Source organism: Hypomesus transpacificus, chromosome 4 (assembly GCF_021917145.1).
Source record: "Hypomesus transpacificus isolate Combined female chromosome 4, fHypTra1, whole genome shotgun sequence".
Lineage (NCBI taxonomy): Eukaryota > Metazoa > Chordata > Actinopteri > Osmeriformes > Osmeridae > Hypomesus > Hypomesus transpacificus.
In genome coordinates this window covers 3247043-3267881 of record NC_061063.1, presented here as the reverse complement: position 1 = coordinate 3267881, position 20839 = coordinate 3247043, and the positions used below count along the sequence as shown (strand labels likewise).

Sequence of the window (20839 nt, the reverse complement as noted above, 5' to 3'; positions counted from 1 at the left end):
CAGGGATTTGGGGGTGCCGCTCATTTGACTGGAGTGTGTCATTTCAACTGGAGTTGGTGGTTGCAGGTTCTTCGTGGAGAGGGTGATGATGGCAGGAGATGTCCAGCCCCCACCACCATCCTTCAAGCATCATTCAGATGCGGTGGAAGTTCCTCTCTTAAATCTGGCTTTATTCACTGACCACTCCTCCCTCCCTCCCAGCTTTCAATCCCAGACTCTGGCTTGCTTCATGCTCCCTTGCTCTGAGCCTCGTGGACATGCATATATGTTTGGGATTATATAATCCAACTGTTACGCAACACCCCGAGTCTGGGTGAGGCGGATTCAGCCTCACACATCCGCATGGTGAGGGGGGGAGGAGGAGGGGGGGCATCCAGAGAGGGGTGGAGAGGGGACGGAGCTTGAGTTCCATGTTTGGATTAAGCTAAATCCTACTCATCTTCTGCACACAAGCGCACGCATGCCAAAAGACGGAGCCAAACGCACACACGCGCGCTCATCGACCGTCACTCCAAATCATGGTGCCAAATCTCTCTGGTAATGGATGCTTGTTTTGACTGACTGTGTGTGTAGTGGTTTCAGGCTAGCGCAGACATTGATAATACAACATGCTTGATGCAAACCTCTCGAATGACACACACACATAGAGAGGGAGAAGGAGAGAGGGAGGGAGAGGGAGAGAGAGAGAGAGAGAGAGAGAGAGAGAGAGAGAGAGAGGGAGAGGGAGAGGGAGAGGGAGAGGGAGAGAGAGAGAGAGAGAGAGAGAGAGAGAGAGAGAGAGAGAGAGAGAGAGAGAGAGAGAGAGGGAGAGGGAGAGGGAGAGGGAGAGGGAGAGGGAGAGGGAGAGGGAGAGGGAGAGGGAGAGGGAGAGAGGCCTTGCTCTTTTTGTAAACTCGTTGGCCGTGTATGGCCGTGTGTGACATTTCACAGGTTTAGCTCATTCCAGTGAATTGGTGTTTTTCATATTAGTTCAACATGGGGTACGTATCACACTGTCTTTGCCTTTGAATATAATTCATTTGGATTTTAAACTTTAAACACCTTTTGATCTCGTATGGTCACTGCTGTGCCACTGTTATAGCTGAGTTACTTTTAAAGAATAGGCTAATTGACAATTTCGCAACAGACTATAATTTCTATCATTCACATCCTTTAATCCTTTAATTGTAAGCTCAGTAAGAGTAGGTTATTTTACTTTTAATCCCTTACCTGTTAAATGCCCCACCCTCCCTCCCTCTCACCCTCCCTCCCTCTCCCTCTCCCTCTCCCTCTCCCTCTCCTCTCCCTCTCCCTCTCCCTCTCCCTCTCCCTCTCCCTCTCCCTCTCCCTTTCCCTCTCCCTCTCCCCTCTCCCCTCTCCCCTCTCCCTCTCCCTCTCCCTCTCCCTCTCCCTCTCTCCCTCTCCCTCTCTCTCATTGACAATGACAAATCACTTGAGAGGAAGCTGTAGCTCAATGTAAATATGTTCTGAGTTCAGGGCACAATGCAGGTGAGGGACAGTGTCCCCCATGTGTGTGTGTGTGTATGTGTGTGTGTGAGCATGTGCAAGCATTAGTGAGTGCATTTGTGAGTGCAGGCTGCTGTGTGGGTTCAGGGTTGGTGCTACTAATGAGGGAGTCTACAACACGACCAGTTTGAAGACCCGGTAAGACAAGGAGGAATGAAGGAGGGATGCATAGCAGAAGAAAATGATGTGTAAGAAGGAATGGGGAAGTAGTGAAAGAGGGAGGAGGCGGGGGCCAGCAGGGGAAGGATGGAGAGAAGCATGTGGTGAATGAGGGGGGGGAGTACATGGGTGAAAGAGGTCGGAGAAGGAGGAGGGGGAGGAGGAGGACGGGGAGGAGAGGGGGAGGGAGGGGGAGGGAGGGGGAGGGCCTGGTGCAAGGCTTTATTTAGCACATGCCTGCAGGTGTTGCCTAGTAACAGAGACGAAACAGACCGAGGGAAGAGAGAGCCTGCATCTCTCTCTCTCTCTCTCTCCTCTCTCCTCTCTCTCTCTCTCTCTCCTCCTCTCTCTCTCTCTCTCTCTCTCTCTCTCTCTCTCTCTCTCCATCTTTCTCTGTATATTTCCCTCTCTCCTTTTCTCCCTCTCTCTCTTCCTTCTCTTTTTCGTCTCTCCCTCTCGCCCTCCCTCTTTCTCCCTATCTCTCTCTCTCGCCCTCTCTCTTGTCATAGTCTTTCCTCTCCGAGTCTCACACACAGCCATGACTTTGTGTGACAACTGTTTCTCTTCATTAGCAGTCAGACCGGCTGCTGTGGCCTGGCCAGGAAAAACAGAGGAGGCCGGCAGAGGAGAAAAGCAAGAGAGAACGAGAAGTGGAGGAGAGGAAGAGTGGTGTTGTGCACTGCTCCAGTATACAAAATAGATATCTTTAGCACCTTTGCTGTTAGCATCTTCTTCCTGTGTTCTGGTTACGTTCTCGACCCTGGCCAGCCGGAAGACCACTGGGCTCAGAGGATCTTCTTTATATAAATGAAATTCTGGCTGACTAGCTGCAAGACAGATACAAAATACATACTTCCTTTTCAAGACGCAGTGACAGTATCCATTTGTTGATGATTGAGGATTGATAATAAGGATTATAATGATTGATAATAATGATTGAACAAGGCATCATGGGATCAGAGGTCAATTCAAAGAGAAGATCCCTTCCTCTCCACCCCCTGAGAGGCCTTTGTGGAGATGAGAAAGAAAAGGAGGATGATGACAGAGGGGAGGGGTGTGTGCTGAGAAAAAAGGAGTGGTCAAGGATCTATTCAAATATTTTTTATTGTTACAAACCAAAAGTAAAGAAAGGTGAGATGTGTGTGTTCACATGTGTGCGTACGTGTGCGACAGAAAGAGGGAATTTGATCCAAAAGATAACTATTGAAGGTCAGTGTATGAGCAAGTGTGGAAAGATCCAGATGGCTCATCCATTTAGGTTCAGGCTGCTGCATCATGGGATGTGAGGTCCAGCAGGTCAAATTGGCCACTGTGTTGCAAGTTGCAACACTAATGATTGTGTCAAAGGTTTGGGAGCTTTTGATAAAGTTGTCGAATGTTCACCGTGAAGATGCGCACACCAATCCTAAAATATGGTGCAGATGGTAAAAATCCATGTCAACAAGGGTTGGCAACCACTGCAGTCAATATGTGGTTAGAAGAGGTAGACTGCGGTTTAAAAGCGGGCCGCTTTCAGCCCATCCTAGAGAAGGCAAAACCAATGAAAGAACATGTCAGAGAACCTACAGAGAACCACAGAGGGTGTTCCTTTTGTTGCTGTGAAAACAGAACAGTAAGCCTGAATGAATGATAGTAAACTGTTGACTGAAACATTACCATGGTCGAAGGGGCAGCTCCCAGGTCAATGGTGAAGCTTGAGCACAATGAGGGCAGGTAGAAGTTCACTTTAAGGTCCTTCACATCTGGAATCAGAGACAAGTGGGACTCCCGGTTAGATCTGCTGCCATACAGTGCTAAAAGCCACCATGGCCCTGAAAGAAACAGAGATTGTTGCTCGTGCTGTTGGGTTCTCACCCCATGCACTGGTCTGGGTGGCCCGCCCGGAGCCTCTGAGAGCAGGGGAGGACGAGGAGGAACGCTCCGTCTCCACGTCCTTCCTCGGGAGGGAGGTTCTGCCCTGCCCCCCAGGCTTGTCCTCCAGCTCTGGTGCTCGTCCGCCGCACGGAGACAGGAGGCTGCTCACTTCCCGTGCCCGGGCGGGAATACCCTCAGTGGGGGCGTGGAGAGCCGAGGTCATCGCAGCTTTAGTTTCTGCCTGCTGAGAACACCCCGGGGAGAGTTCATGGCTTGTCTTCGCACAACAACAAAAAAACTGAAAGGGTGTTCCAGTTAGTCCAGACTATGATGTTTTGAATTTCAATGGAGATTGTACCTGTTTTGTTGAGGGAGACAGGCCAGCATCCAGAATAATGGTAAAGCCGGCACTCACGGATGTTAGTTTGAGCCGGGCGGTGAGGTCCTTCACCTCTACGAACACAAAATCTATATTGTTTAACTTTTACAACCGACATTGCCCTTGGCCTCATCCTTATAGTCTGGAAGGAGGGCTATTTAGGTGAAAGTGAAAAGGCAACAGTCGAGAACAGGTGACAGCTCCTGTCGTTTCGTTCTCACCCCATCCACAGTTCCGGGTGGCTCGTCCAGAGCCTTTGAGAGCAGAGGTGGAGGTGGAGGAGGCCCCTGCTCTGTCTGTCAGGGAGCATCTCTGCCGAGGCTTGTCCTCAGTCCTCACTGCCAGCTCTCTGACTCCAGCTTCAGGGGCTGCTGGAGAGGCGGCTGAACACAGAGTCCGGTTCTCCTCCTCCCTCTCCTCCAGGACAGGGGAGCTCAACACCAGCTTGGCTTCCAGCTGCAACGCCAGCTCCTTTATGTCATCCTCCAGACCCTGCAGGCCAACACTCTCCGGACTCCCCGAGACACCGAGGAGAGGAGAGGGGGTTGAGGCGTTGAGAGGCCCAGTGTTTCTCTTCTGGAGGACAGGGGATCTCCAGGAGCTCTTCTGTGTCTCTCCAGGCACCTCAGGCTTCACACTGCATGGAGAGACCGGTCCGTGGATGATGAAATACCATGTAGCACATACACTATCGACATCATCATCATCTTCATCATTATCACATGAACGTGTGTTGGATGGAGCTGCCTATAAGTAAGGCCTACTCACCTTTTCAGTTCGCCCTGTGGAGCTAGGTGGCTATCATTGCAATCACCGGCGTCAGAGGCTGCAACTTTCCCTTTGCCTGTTAGTCAAGACACCACATTCGAATCACTGAACTCACACTAAGGAATTCTTTCCTGTTTTCCACTCAGATGCAAATGTACACTTACCTTGTAGCATGGGCCGATTGATTAGGGTTGTGGACATCAGCTCCAGAAGATCTTTGAAGTTCTTCAGGTGCGTCTGCACAGGCCGGTTCTGACCACATGTCAAGATCCTCTTTGAACACTCCAGGAGAGGGGTGAAGGTCGCAAGGCACTCATCGATTTGTTCCTGGAGGTTGCCAATAAACCAAAATGTGTTGGTTATGGTAGACTGTGTTTCTAAACAGTTGAACTGGCTAGATATGTTGGCAGTTTCTCAGAGGCAGGTAAACCCCAGTGAAAGTGTCAGGTGTGCAGGAGGGCAGTCAACACTCACCCACTTCCCACCCTGGGAGTCCTTCTCAAGCTGGTAAATTCTGAGTTTGAGTTTGATGTTCTCAGTTTTCAGCTCAGCTATTCTCTGAAATAATATGACAATTATAACCTGTGGCATTTTGGCATAGTAAGGTGAAAAGTGTTGGCCTGTAGTATTCTGGCATAGTAAGGGGAAAGGTGTTGTCTTTTGTCAGCACTGAGCCAGTTGAACTTGACAGACAAGTATCACAAGATATTTATAATTTTTCAAGCATAATATAAAAAAAGTGTTGCTGCTTACTTTGAGATAATTGGATACGGCTGAATGACGATCAGGCCAAGGATTCATGTTGTGTTCTTGAGAAAAGAATTGTACACTTAACTTACACAGGCTAAGCTAAACTTCACAATTTGTAAGTCTTTAGCTTTTACACTTTCTGAAAGAGAAACTATTGGAAAGGAAAAGAAAACACATTGGAATGTCACCAATGTTTGAAACATTTTACAAAAACATGAATATGAATCTTAACCTTAGAAAGACAAAATGTACAAAAGAAAAGGCATTTCATTCTTACTTCATGTCTTTTCAATGTTCTTCTGCAATGTCTTGAATATGTCTTTTCTGCAATGTCTTGAAAATGTCACCGCAGATGATTTTCATCTCTACAACACAATGATGTCATAAAGACATAGAACAGATCCATTGTCATATTTATTCATTCTAATCAGTCCTCCATGCCATGGTTCTGTTTTTCATCAGAAATTCTAGAATCCAACCATCCACTATCCATTGAAAAAGAATGTCAAACATCTACAACCTGATAGTTTTATGACATGGCCCGTAATCTGAATCCCTCCAATGCAACTACTGTATATTTCTTCAAACAGACGTTTAAAGGTGTTAAAATCCACAGAAAAGATCAAGCCATAGCACTCCAAATGACATTTTTTATTATTGTCAATAAATACTTCAAATACCGGATAAATATATACCTTAAATCTAGTTATGTAGGCATATCAAGTATGACCAAAAGAAACAGGTACATGAGCTTTGGAGCATCATAGCAAAAGTTTGGAATGCTAAAGCAATAAACCATGAGAGGGTGTGGGTTATCCCAACCCATGTTGTTTACCACACGTCCCAAGTGCTTTATAAGGCTTTTTTGCATTTATACCACGGCTACATCAATGAGATATTTTTTTTTTTACAAATAAGCGACAATGCAGTGTGTTTTAGATCAATCTTTATTTATCTCTGACAGGGAATAAAGTTCCCCTAAACTCAAGGGCATAAGTTAGTTTCAAATGTGGGTGGGACAGCTTTTATGAATAATTGAGGATAAATATCGTACAAATGGATTTTCTTCATAAAAAGTGAGGGTTAGGGTTAGGACAGGTTTTCCATTTTTAAAAAGTGGGTGGTGCATGACATGTCGCACCAGTAGCAATCCATTGAATGCATGGTAAATAATACTACAATAGTACTTCTTTAATACTGAGATCTCCATTCCTCAACTACAGTCTTACAATGACAGTTCAATTGCAGAAGTGCTTAATATCAAACACCGGATGATGCAGTCTCTAACTAGATGGTGTAACAACAGGATCTTGAATGCAACGTGCAGAGAAGTGACAATTTAGCAGGCATCACAAGAAATGAAGAACCGCTACGCAACTACTTTCAGTGTAAGTTTAACACCAGGAGTGTTTTACATAAGTCCATCTCACAAGCAAACTCAAAAAGCAAAATGAACACTCCTGGGCTTGAATTAAATTAAAGAGTAGTTTCAAACAAATTCAACTGACTCTAACTTAGAATCCTCCATCCCTTGCAAGGCAGGGCTCCTACTGTGACATGAATAGGTCCAAGCACTTTGTCATGACATCATGTGTGATACAGGGAAATCCAAGGTTAACGTAAGATAGAGGTCAGAGGCAAATATGATCTTCCAACTGTGTGTGTGTGAGGGAGAGAGGCTGACCCAAATATTCACAGCCTGTTAAAAAAAACAACAGGAACTAACCAGGCAAGAGGTATCAGATACCAGATTCCACTCAGGCACGTGAGAGACAGAGAGGCAGAGAGGCAGAGAGACAGAGAGAGGCAGAGATAGATTAGGTGACGTCTTCGATCTGGGGCTGCCCTCGGCATGTCTGCATAGCCTCCATCTATATGTGTTTGCATGTGTGTTTGCGTGCTTTCGACCGACCGAACGAACATGTGTGGACAGTATGCACATCTGAATGTGTGACATGATAATCCTGTCAGATGTAAACATAAAGCCTCACGGAAGCCAGGCTGTTTGGTCTGTGTCCATCAGCATGTGTGAGAAGCTGCGAGCCCTCACGTGTCTGTGCATGCCATGGTGGGAGAGTGTGTGTGTGCTGTGCATGACAACATCCCCTATCTTCTTCCCCTGTACGCAGATACAACCAGACTGAATTCTCCCTACCCCATAGCTCTCCCTTTCCTCAATTCTCTCTCTCTCTCTCTCTCTCTCTCTCTCTCTCTCTCTCTCTCTCTCTCTCTCTCTCTCTCTCTCTCTCTCTCTCTCTCTCTCTATCTCTCTCTCCCTCTGTCTTTCTTTCTCTTTCCCTCTCTGTCTCTCTCTGTCTCCCTCTCTCTCTCCCTCTGTCTCTCTCTCTCTTTCTCTCTCTGTCTGTCTCTCTCTGTCTCTCTATCTGTCTCCCTCTGTATCCCTTTCTCTTTCTCTAAGTCTCAATTCAATCCATGATGCTTTGTTGGAATGAATGTTCAGGCTTGGGTAATGTTGCCAAAGCAGTCCACAGTGAAGGGACAACCCATTTTACTAAGTATTAGGTAACACACATCAGAGATCATCATAGATCTTGAAACAAACCATTAAAACATATAATATATAATTATAGCGATGGTTTTCATTTTCAACGGAATGTGGCATGTTAGGATGCGTGAGGATGTATCTTTTGTCTCTCTCTCTCTCTCCTCTCTCCCTCTCTGCTTCCACACCCTCAGCTATGCAGGGTGTTATAAATCACCCGTCTCCCCTGGGAGTGAGGGTAGAGAGGGATCACCTTGAGGAACATCCCCGGTGCCCAGAGAGAAGGAAGGATGCGGAGGAGGGAGGGGAGGAGGGGAATGAATCTCCATCACTTTCTTCTCCTCTCCTCTTTATCTCCCTCTCTCTGTCCCTTTCTCAATGAATCTCTACTTCCCTCTCTTGACATTCTCTCTCTCTCTCCCTCTCTCTCGCTGTCTCTCACCCACACACACACACACACTTGCTTACTCTCTCACACACACGGTCTCACAAACACGCATACACGGCGAGGCTTCTGAAAGCATTGAAAATGTGTCTATAAATAATTTTTTCCCACATGCACTGTGCCATATAAAATATTTATAGTGTCCCAGTCTGCTTGGCCTGGCATTGATGCTGAGTGAGAGCGAGCGAGGGAGACAGAGATGGGGAGAGGGAGAGGAGCTCTCCAGTCCGCCTACTGTTCTCTCCAGCAGCGAGCCAGGTCTTACGTAACAGACAACTGCAGTCGGATGGGACAACACAGCATCCTACAGCACCATCATCTCCCTCCAACACTCAAAAAAAGTATGCCTTTTGTTATTTCTCTTTCTCCCTCGTTGTCTCATTTCCTCTGTCTTTTCCTCTCTCTCTCTCTCTCTCTCTCTCTCTCTCTCTCTCTCTTTCTCTCTCTCTCTCTCTCTCTCTCTCTCTCTCTCTCTCTCTCTCTCTCTCTCTCTCTCTCTCTCTCTCTCTCTCTATCTCCCACCCCGTCTCTCTCTCTCCCTCTCTCCCTTCCGCACACAAAAACACCAAATCCCAAAGATGGATCAGTACAAAGAAACATCAATATTTCAACATAATATGTCCAGGCAAAGCAATACTTTCTGTGGACACAGATGCAGCACATGTATAATGAATGACGTGTAGAGAGAATGCTCCAGTTCTCCAACAGTACCGTACTTCCAATTCCAGAAAACACCAATCTTACCTAAACATTGCAAGAACACGCTTCATCATACTGTATCTGGTATAGTATATGAACAAATATAGAAAGTAAGGTTGGATGGGATGTGGTAACTGATTGGAGAGAGCTCTGTCTGCGTTGTAGACTGGAACAATGAGGAGAAGATCTATACATTATTTATCAGTAGGTTTTTAAATTCCTGCTCCCTGGTGTTTTCTGGGCCACTGGCTGTCAAACTGTCTCTCAGTCTGAAACAATCCTGTCACCCAATAAATATCATGTTTCCCTTGCTGGGAAAAAACACACAAGTCTCCTACACGTGGATGTTTCATATTTTTAGTGAGCATTCTTAACTTAACTCTTGACGTTGCTCACCCCAACTAAAGGATTCTGGAAAATTACATCCGGAGAAAGTGAGCCTTAGCATTACGTAAACTGCAAATCAAATAACTTCTAATGGAGCTGATATTATTCAGATGGTGAGGTGGAGGATGTCTTTGGTCCCTTGCTTTCTCTGTCGCTGTCTCACACAGACAGTACATGCACATACACACACACACACACTCACTCACTCACTCACTCTCTCACTCACACGCACACTTAACCTGCCATGTTCTCTCTCCTTCCTCTCCTCTCGCAATGTGTTTTTGTCTCTGGGTAGTTCTCACCTGCAGGGTACCATTGAAAAACAAACCTATTTCGGTGTTGTTTACTTGCTGTCTATCTCCCTCTATCCATCTCTCTCTCTTTCTTGGAAAAGAGGTGACAGGGAAAGAACATATTAGGGCTCAGGGATCAATTAGGAGTGCTCTCCACCATGACAAACAGAAAGTGTGTGTGTGTGTTTGCATGGTGCAACAACATCAGAGTTGAAAAGTCTTGGGTGCGTGACAAATTGAAAGGCAAAAGAGCTTGTTAGGCACTGAAGGACACACACATAAATATAAACAAAGACACACACACACACATAAACAGAGACACACACACACACACACACACATATAAACAAAGACACACACCAGGGACACCATAGAGGCAGGTGATACAGACACAACAGCCCATGAGCAGCCAATACAGCTTGAAGACCATAAATTATGTATTTTTCAGAGAGCTGGTGAGTCGTTCCACTCCTGGGCTCCAGCCTGCAGTGTTTGGCCCGTCACACTTCAGCTCGTACTACGTAAAGCTGAACTCAACACCCTCTCAGAGGCCAAGATGACGGAGGACCCGCATGGATAACAGCCTCCAGAAGGCTGGATGCATGAACTGATGTTTGTGTCTGACTGGGTGTGTGTGTGTGACTGTGTGTGTGTGTGTGACTGTGTGACTGTGTATGTGTCTGTGTGTTTGTGTCTGTGTGACTGGGTGTGTGTGGGTGTGACTGTGAGTGTGTGTGTGTCTGTGTGTGTCTGTGTGACTGAGTGTGTGTATGTGTGTGTGTGTGTGTGTGTGTGTGGGTGTGGGTGTGTGTGGGTGTGTGCGTGTATCTGTGTGACTGTGTGTGTGTGTGTCTGTGTGTGTGTGTGTGTGTGGGTGTGTGTGTGGGTGTGTACTCATCCCTATGGAGGCGTATGGTTCAACAACAAGAGGATGACGTCATCTTGTCATCCCAGAACTGTGGGTATAGGACAGTCATGATGTCACTCTGGAGACCAGGAAATAGCCAGGGCACAGAGGATTTCCAATCCATCCAGTCAAATCCCTCCCACTTCTGCTCCTGTGGAGGACATGCTCCCTGGAGGATGTTGAGGCGTTATGACACACTGTCTAATCGGTCTTGATGTGGCCCCTGAATGTCCCCCCAAAAACACCCCTCAGATACAGATACATATCATTCTTAGTTAGGATTTTTTTTCCTTCTCTTTTTCTGTGACAATACCTGCGTGTTAAAGGAATCCTCACCAAGCCCCTTGAGATTTGGGCATTCAGCATGTGTTGCTGGGAAGAGCTAACAATAAGTTAGATGGTTATAATAACAATAATAATAATAATCATAAACACTTTACCTCGCACTCACCTCTCCCTGCCCAGAGTTTTCACTATAGCCATACTTTCACAATCAGGCAGGATGATCCCCAGAATACAAACACACACACACTTGAGACAGTGTTAGCAAGATGATCCCTAGAATGCAAATCGTAACACACACACACACTTGAGGCGGAGTGTGTTAGCAGGATGATACCTAGAATGCAAATACACACCCATACACGCACACACACTTGAGACTTGAGTGCGCTAGCTGACGTCAGCAGCCAACGTTTCTGGATTACAATTTCCCAGCATGCTCCAAGCAAGAGTACATTCTGTACTGTGATGCCTCTGCTCTGCAGTGCAGAGCAGGGGACAGGGATGAGTCAATGTGTCAGACGTGAGTGTTTGGACTGCCGCTGGAGGTAGCGTGGAAACAGACACCGTGGTTGTACTGAAACTAGAGCATGGCCGAAGACAATAGATTACTATGTAAGTGTATCCTTGCATATGCTGTGAGTGTGTGCTATCCCATCTGGGCTGCTGACATCACGTGCGATTATTCCCTTCAGAAGCAGGTGAGAAGAAAGACAAGTTTGGTTCAGCAGGGTTTCAATAAGCCGTAACTTTTATTGCACATTCCTGTTTGGTCTTGCATCGACCTTTCACTTTTCGACCTTGGTCTTAACCCGACAGTCTCGTAAAGAGTTTGGACGGAGGTTTCCCTTAGAAACGGATCTCTGGTCTGTTTTAAGTGTCTGTTGGCCCATTGTGAATAAGGTTAGGGCTAGTTGAATCTGACCAGATATCTGTGTCTGAGAGGAACCCCTATCCAGGACCATTTAGTTGCCAGAACCAGAACTAGACATATGGGTATAGGACAGTCATGATGTCACTCTGGAGACCAGGAAATAGCCAGGGCACAGAGGATTTCCAATCCATCCAGTCAAATCCCTCCCACTTCTGCTCCTGTGGAGGACATGCTCCCTGGAGGATGTTGAGGCGTTATGACACACTGTCTAATCGGTCTTGATGTGGCCCCTGAATGTCCCCCCAAAAACACCCCTCAGATACAGATACATATCATTCTTAGTTAGGATTTTTTTCCTTCTCTTTTTCTGTGACAATACCTGCGACATGCTTCAAAATCTTCATTTTGGCAAACCACAAATAAATAAAAACACAAACATTCATAGAACACAACGTGACATTTTTAGGACATTGAAAGGAAAATAATTACGTACAGAACTGAAAAACGAGATAAGAGAAGCATTTTCTGTTTGTTTCCCCCCTGCTATTTTCTTACTTTTCTTGAAAAAAAGAGAGCTAGCTACCAATCACTTATCACATGCAGATATAATACAACAGAATCAATTAACCCAGTTAGTGTCTGCAAACTACCAATCTAAACTATATCACAAAATGATTCTCTTTAAACCGGCAAACACCCAATTTGGAGATATTTTGTCTTATAATAACTTTTACAGTTTTCTCCTCTTAGTTCAAGAGAACACCTACAAACAACCCTGAAATGACTACCTTAACCAAAAGCAGAGAGGACCAATAGGATTTTACTTTTAGCATGATCAGATACCAGATGGTGACTAACTGCTGGGGTTTCACGCATGCCACACACACACACACACGCACGCCATCAATATAATACAAAAAACAAGGTGCTTAGCAATGTGATGGATTAAACACACTGTCCAACTCAAACTAATAAATCTTACTTAGACTTCAGCTCGGCGAGGCTAACGCAGGCTCAAGAGGTTCATGACGCATCCAAAACCGAGGTTTGATTCCCAGGGGTGTACACCTGGAGCCTCTGCCTGGGCTGATTGGTTGGTTGTGTTTCCGACTTCCGCCCTGTCATATCTACCAGCCCTTCAGGACTGTAAGTGGCAAATGCCAGAGCGGGGTGGGAGGTTCGACGTGTTCATCTGCATGTGCGTCTACTGACAGTCTGTTCAAATGTCAGGCTAATTAGCAGCTATCCTGTCACATTTACAGCCGGGTTTCGGCACACGACAGTCAGGAAGTGAAGGACTTGAAGGTGCCCAAAGTCAGGTAGTCTCTGGCATCCAGTACCATCTCTACAGACGTCGAAAAGACGGTTAGGCTACTACAGGTACTCTCTTCGACTGCCAGACTGTAGGACGGGGTAGGGATGGAGTGGTTTGAAGCCAAAAAAGTCCAACAAAATGTCTTCAGACATTTTGCATTCCAGCTGACATTTTAGGAAGCCGCCGGTAAATATCAAAGCGCTCTCGTCGCTCACTTCAACCTCCCCCCCCGTCCCTGCTCGCTTTCGCCACATCAATCAGTGTGTAAAAGACACACCATCCTGTAACTAAGCACACTCCACCCATGAGAAGACTGCTGTGCGTGTGTGTGTATGCGTGTGTAAATGTCAACTGTGAGATAGGCTTAAGGGCTTGTTGACCATCTTGTACTTCAGTTCTTACATGGGTTTGAACAGATTAAAGAAGCAAGAAGCACACACACACACACGTGTCACAAGTTAAGGAAACACAGTGTGACAAAACGGCAAAACCCACACACGCATGAGTCATCATGCACTATGGGCTGACAACAGAAATATTAGCCCTGATTGACATGAAATGAAGAGATCAAGTGGATTCAGGAACACACACACACCATCATGCCTTTGACCATCTGGTATCTAAATCACATGACAATAATTCTTGTTCCTCTCCTACACATAATGCTAATTGGAAAGAGAGAGACAAAGAGAGAAAGAGAGAGAGAAAGAGAGAGCTACGGTTGAATGCCAATCACGTTTTCATAAAGTCTCTGCGTAAAGCAACATTGGATTTTTTTTCTCTCCATTTAGATATCCATACCCATCTACACAACAGTGAGCTCTAAACTTAGCGACGAGGAAAAATGATTGCGAGACAGAGCGATAGAGATAAACAGAGAGAGAGAGAGAGACAAAGAGAGCACAGCTCCACATAAATTACAATCGTCATGTTGCATTGAACTGTGAACAAAAGCACAGTCAAAAGAAAGGAGAGGAGGGGCAAGCAAGCATGAAACGTGTGGCACTGTCTGCCTATTACACATTAACGGCTTTCATGTATATGTAAATGACCCTTCAGGTGTGAAAGAAATGCATGTTTGGTGCGATGTGTGTCGTCATCAAAGGGAGAGGGGGTTGAACGAGGGTGGGGGTTGGGGTCGGGGCGTGGGGCATGAAGGTGGATGCGTCTTCCATCCCTCAGTAGTCTTTCACAGGACGGTGGGGGGTGGGGAGGGTTGAGCTGTACCTGGTCAGAGTCTGTCAGTTCCTCTGTGTGGGTACAGTGTGTGTGTGTACACCCCCCCCCCCCCCCCACAATAGTGACACACTCTCCGCTGAGACACATACACACCGGCTCCCATCGCGTGACAGTTCATAGTTCAGATGGCTCTGACTCGAGACTCTGCCACATCTATTACAATGTTCCCAGTCTGCCAATCTCTGAAGGAGGGATGGAGGGAGAGAGAGAAAGACAGAGACAGAGAGAGAGAGAAGTGCAGAGCTGGTGGAATGGGATGGCGGCAGAATAGAAGGTTGTGAGGAGACCTGGAGAGTTCTTGTTTGCTGTAGAAGTTCGATGAGATGGAAAAACACTTCAACCAAAAAAACAAGACCAAGAAACCCTGTTGAAAACTAAAACCAAAAACAGGACAACGTCGAGAGGAGTTGAGTTTAGCGCGGTGTGTCGTTAGCATGGGTGGCTAGCTAGCTAGCGCCGGGCGGGCGGGCGGGGATGGGGGGGTTGGGGGGGAGCTCCTCAGCCGTCGGACACCGGAGGGGAGACCCAGCCGTACTTCTCGTGGGTCTTCACCAGGCTCTTGAAGGTGGCCTCGGCCTCTTTGCGGCTGAAGGCCTTCTTAGACTTCCCTGCTTTCCTACAGATACGGCCCTGCATAGACGGAGGAGGGAGGGAGGGAGGCATGATCAGTAGGAGCACAGTCGTCAATTCACATTCATGAACTGACCTATCCACGGGAATAATATTTTCTTTTCTTTGCTGTCTTCAAGAACAGTTTGGCAAACCAACACACACACAGAAACACACACACACACGCATAAACACACACATATCAGAAGAAAGAAACAACCACAGTCATGACATTGATGCTAACAGCACAAATGCTTTTTGCGTTTGTCTAACGTTAGATCCATGTTTAAGAGCAGAGAAAACCTTTTAAGATGTCACTTCCTATCACCAATGGGAATGTCCCCTCCAAAGAGGGACTGGGGTATTAGTACTAGTGCAGGGAAGTAAGATATGAGGCAGGCCTGCGTAGCCGTGGAGACGGTCAACCACTCCAGAATGAAGAAGGGGAGACGGTGTATGAATATGTGAGCGGATGGTTCTAGTGAAGGGTGCAAAAAGCCTGTTATCTGCAACTCAGACATGTTTGGGAGACATCGTCACTGACCCAGTGTCCGTCTTGGTGAAACTGCCTTTCCTCACACGCAAGAGCTTTTAACAAACGTGGATCTGAGCAACAACCAAAAAACAAACAACCACAACACACACACAACAACAACAACAACAACAACAACATTGAGAAAAGAATATGAGAAAGGGCGTAGGCGTTGTTAGTGATATTAAAGCTGCTTACTACTGCTAAGAGCCGTACCAAGTTATTTCTGGGCACTGCTGTGTGGGAGGATGAATCAGAAGCAGAACAACAAGTCTTACGTTTACAGACAACGGTTGAATACTTAAATATTGAGTGGCGCCCATATGATTCATTCAAAGGCCGTTCGTAATCTTTCATCGCATAATTCGATTTCAGAGACACCATTCGAACAGAAGGGTGGCTTGTCAAGTCTATTCGCTTCCCGAGTAGGAAAAGCAGCGTTCAATTCAAGACAATTGAACGCAGCATGGATAAGGCCTGGATATGTCGAGTCCTTGTTAAGATCCGTTTCCCTGTGAAGTTGGCCTTTTCTTTCGGTGATGACGGAATCCATTAAAGTATCTTCAGGAGTGTTCCTGAAGGAACTTGCCTGTTCTGCAAAGGATCGCATCTGTTCCACGTAAAACACTGTCTTCTAAACACTGTCACATTGTGTAATAGATGAGTCAGCCGTGCGGCTGGTTGGCCAGTTGATTAGGGCACATTTCCATGACTGAAACAACAGTAATCGTACTAGTATGAAGGGATTCTGGTATAAGTCAAACAGCCTGACACAAACACACACATACATACACACACTAGGGCAGACCAGAACCTTTTAGATTTCTATTTGAGGTTTAACCTGACCTAACTCTTCCTGTTTCTATTTTCTATTAACTCTTCAATTTTGGGGGGCACTTATAGAACATGACTGTTAGGGCTCCCTATGCCTTCTCCCATTCTATATCCTTCAATTTATTGCTTAAACAAGGTTTGTGCTAAACGGTTTATGGCCCCGTAGCCAAACGTCTGCTATTGTCAGGACATACAGTATCGATTCCTACAGACAGGTTGTAAACGGTTGATGTACATCCTGTACAACATGTCCGTTCTTCCCACCTGCACAGTATGTATGCCAGTGAACTGAGACTGGCCATGGTAACACTGTGTGTATGATGTGTTCATGTGTGTGTGGTGGTGGGGGTGGTGGTGGTGGGTGAAAGTGTGGATAGAAGGACAAAAATTGTCCCTGCCCAGGGCCATGTCCGAACTGCATGATGTTCAACTAACCAGAAATAACAGAGAGAGAGAGACAGAGAGAGACAGAGAGCAAGCGAGATAGAGAGAGAGAGAGAGCAAGAAGGCAAGAGAGCAAGCGAGATATAGATAGAGAGAATAAGCCTCCGATAAGCTTCTCTAAAAGCCTATGATTTCAGGATTAAAAAGGGGAAATTTAGCTTTAATTACCGATATTGTTGTTTAAAGACGAAGAGAGAGAGAGAGGAGTTTGAGGGTGTGTATTCACCCCCGAGGAGCATTCGCCTCCCCCCCCCCCTCCCCCCCCGCGGGCCTATACTGAGCCACGACCCTGTTTACCCATTTCGGTTCAGCGCCCGTTCGCGAATGTGCCCAGAGGGCTGTGCTCGTGTGAGGAGAGGCTGAAGGGTAAGCTTGTGAATGGAGATCAGTCAATGGGCGCCGGCTCCCATTGCATCGTGGGAAGTGGCTTTGGGCTGAGGATTGCGTCACACAGACGTGTCCCAGAGCCAGAGATAAACATAACATGGCCAAAGTCATGACATCACTAAGCATGGTCTGGTGTTGTTGTTGACACTATTAACCATGCATGTGAACAGGACTTTTCCTTGTGCACTTGGACAATTCGCGAGTAGGAGAATTAGTAGAGTGCTCTGAGGACGTCTTGAGATCAAGGGCAATTGTACATTGTGAGAATCCCACCATTTATGAGATACCCACTTTTAACCTAAATATATTTGCCCCCTTTAAGGTCACACAAACCAAACTGCACACATGGAAGTGAAGATGACAGATTTACTGGTTTCCTAACCCCTCCTGACCAGAACCTAGTACTGCTCAGTTTAAACTCTGTGTTCCTATCTCATGGTCAAAACACTGACCCTCAAAGAATTGACTATTTCGCAAACAGGCTGCGTGTGTTTGCATAGGTGGTAAAAAAGACCATGTGTGGTATACAGGAACACAACACTTTTATGAGATGACTGTAATGGCAAACGAATAGGAAATTAACTCACACATGCATACACACACACACTATCACACACACACACACACGCAATCTACGTCTGTGAGGAATCAATAATGTTTTCATTAGCAATCTGAAGGAAGACGGCACTGCACCATAGTTAGAGTACACAGCAAAACAGCCATCTCTCAAAGCTGAGAATCATCCCCATCCCCATCTAACTGCAGCCTAACCCCTGACCTCCCAGACACCATTTGTTTACAGTAAAGCCTCTGTTTGGGACATTCACGTTCTGCCACAGATTTTGAGCAATTTCATCATAATTAAAAAATGATCTCTGGGGATTGGTGGGCGAGGGGGGCGATTCCGATTTGCTGCCATAACGCTGTCATAGCAATGACGTCAGATGTGACGGGCAAAACGCCAAACAGCCTACTAAGAAGATGCGACAAATGATTCTGTGAACCTATAGTAATAATGAAGCTATAATGTGTAAAAAAAACGCAGTGTCTTTAACTAATTTAGCCTATGTGAAAATAATTGAATGCATGACAGATACTCCCATGTTATTTTCAATGCCCCTTATCGAGCTCTGCAGTGCACCGTGAATCTGAAAACACATTTGACAGGATTGCATAACAGTCAGTGGGGACAGAAAAAAATCCCCATACCAGCTGACTACATCAATCCATCCATCCGTAGACTCCACTGTCATCTTTGAGCTATGTTTGCATTCATGTCGGTAGTTGTATTTGTTTCGTTATAATTGCATAAGCCACGCTCATGTTTGGATTTGATCCACAGGCAGGATCATTCTGTCCAAATTAATTCCCGCCTCTGTCGTTTTGATGCGATACAGTGGTTGGTGACCTTGTCCTTTAATTTAGCATAGCCTGCCATTCATCCCAACGGTGATGATTTTTGGAGAAGATACTAGAAGGAATAGGCTGTAGGCAGCACTGCATGGGGGTTAGGTAGAATAGGTAATAAATCAGACCGAGAGAACGAGTGAACACTTTGTGAAATGGCCGCCATAATGTCACATAAAGATTAATCATATTCAAGATTAGGAGATGGCTTCCTTCCACAGACCACGGGTTAAAAAGAAAAATTATGTATTATTGGGGTTTTAAGGCTATGCGATGCGTATTTCGGTAGCCTATCCTATTTAGTCAAAGCAAAATACTTAGGTTACGCATAGCCATGCAGTCCACGAAACACTAACCTTTAGGGAATGTTTCCAAATAAAACGCAGATGGCACATGCCACACATGCAGCTTAAATGTAAAAGTGGTATTTAATGAACCCTCACCTGTCCTTTAACGAGGCTTGCGGCAAATTGCCTCATTACGGCTTCAACAGTGTATGCGCTGGACCATCCACGGGGGGTCAACAATTCCATGCATATCGCTCCACCGTCCAAAACGTACCCGTTCTCCAACCGGGGGGTAAGTACACGCATGAAAGGCGGGGAGAATGGGAAATTGTCGGGGAAAGAGACATTCAGTAGTATGAATTCGGTGTTCGTTTCTTTCATGTCCTGCCACAGGGCAGAGTCTTTGTCCACCTGGTGCAACTTCACATTCCAATCGAAGAGATTGTCATCGACCAGCTCGACTGTTATAAAGTTATCACCTAACCGCTTAATTTCCTGAAGCTCCTTCATTAGTCTCCGCGTCCGAACCTGGGTGCAGTGTTGCCGGTGAGGCGCTAGCGGTGGTATCGAGGCACTGGTCGTTTTACCCCCAATCACACCTCCTCCAGTTTGCTGTTTCTCTTTCGCATCTTTGCCCTGCTTATCCTTTACGGGCGGTTTGTCCTTGCTGGTGTGTTGGTCCAGCTTTTTTGCCTTTATCTCGGGGGTACTCAGGATGTTGGTTTCGTTAGTCGTCTGGCAATGCTTTGCGTTGTTCTTCTGGTTTCCCTTCGTCCCCTTGAGTGATCCTTGGTGATGCTTGGGGTCTTCTGTGTCTCGGTCGTGAAGTCGAATCAGACCGATTTTCCGCAGTAGAGTGGCCATTATTAATACGCCGTGCACAGGGCGAGACTTAATATTCTCACGGTCCGACTACTTGAAACCGTAGACAACGACAACTAGTGTCGCAATCCCCCAGTTTACTGCAACCTTAGAGGGTGTTAGCTGGGGACTTGCATGTAATCCTTTTTCAGTGCATCATCTTGTCAAGGACCGACTGAAACACACAAAAGTCATTGTCATCAACAGGATAGAATAGTGACACAGGTGCCTATCGTCTGTACGCTATGACTGCGGTAGATAACTGCAGATCAACTAACAGACGCGCTTAGAAATAGCTGAGCGAAACGTTCAGTTACTAGTGGGGGAAAAAATCATTTGAATCGACCTACCCTGATGTACGGAGAAAATCCGCCAGTGCAACGAAACGCTTACTATCACATTCGACTCTAATTTCAAATGCTCACATCCAACAAAGCTTCCCTCGGTCTGACCTGAAGGAGCGAGCTAAGCCTTTGATGTAACTGCAGCTGCGGCAACACTGGCTCTAATGTTGCTGAGGACGAACCAACCCCGATAATCCTTAGCGGAGGCACGCGCACACACTCTTCTCAGAGATCTCTCTCTCTCTCTCTCTCTCTCTCTCTCTCTCTCTCTCTCTCTCTCTCTCTCTCTCTCTCTCTCTCTCTCTCTCTCTCTCTCTCTCTCTCTCTCTCTCTCTCTCTCTCTCTCTCTCTCTCTCTCTCTCTCTCTCTCTCTCTCTCTCTCTCTCTCTCTCTCTCTCTCTCCCTTTCACACACGAACATAGATAACCGAACGAACGGTGCAGACGTGGGATGGCTTCCGTTGCTTGTAGAGTTGAATGGTTAATTATGTAGATCGGACAGAGTATGAGGATGATGAAAGTAAAAGGGGGCAGGACTATCGCCGCTTTTACCACATAAACTTTTATCCTCCCCAATTTCGATTATTCTATATATTTATACAATCAAAAAATAAAAATCATACACAATGTGTACAGACAGGAGCGAAATCTTTAGTTTCGTTAATGTATCGGAGTCTCTCCCTCGTTTATTCTCTTTGAATAATATATGCAAATGGTCCTATGGCTTATGTATTGAATTTAAACATGCAGTTGCCAAAAGCCTAACTACAGAGCA

General features: G+C 46.1%; 2 protein-coding genes across 2 annotated transcripts; both read right to left on the bottom strand.

Moving 5' to 3' along the window:
* Nucleotides 1-3041: 3041 nt before the first annotated feature.
* Nucleotides 3042-5277, bottom strand: LOC124467489. The gene is made up of 8 exons (XM_047019788.1): nucleotides 5141-5277; nucleotides 4831-4993; nucleotides 4667-4742; nucleotides 4120-4535; nucleotides 3878-3972; nucleotides 3520-3763; nucleotides 3322-3407; nucleotides 3042-3187 (listed from the first exon to the last, which is right to left on the bottom strand). Exons 1-8 carry the CDS (start codon nucleotides 5255-5257, stop codon nucleotides 3161-3163), a joined length of 1224 nt encoding a protein of 407 aa, XP_046875744.1. The 5' UTR covers nucleotides 5258-5277; the 3' UTR covers nucleotides 3042-3160.
* A 6388-nt stretch (nucleotides 5278-11665) lies between these two features.
* Nucleotides 11666-20322, bottom strand: ube2ql1 (ubiquitin-conjugating enzyme E2Q family-like 1). The gene is made up of 3 exons (XM_047019813.1): nucleotides 20072-20322; nucleotides 19017-19896; nucleotides 11666-14990 (listed from the first exon to the last, which is right to left on the bottom strand). The coding sequence occupies exons 2-3, from the start codon at nucleotides 19722-19724 to the stop codon at nucleotides 14859-14861; spliced, it is 840 nt and encodes a 279-aa protein (XP_046875769.1). The 5' UTR covers nucleotides 19725-19896; nucleotides 20072-20322; the 3' UTR covers nucleotides 11666-14858.
* Between the last annotated feature and the right edge of the window lie 517 nt (nucleotides 20323-20839).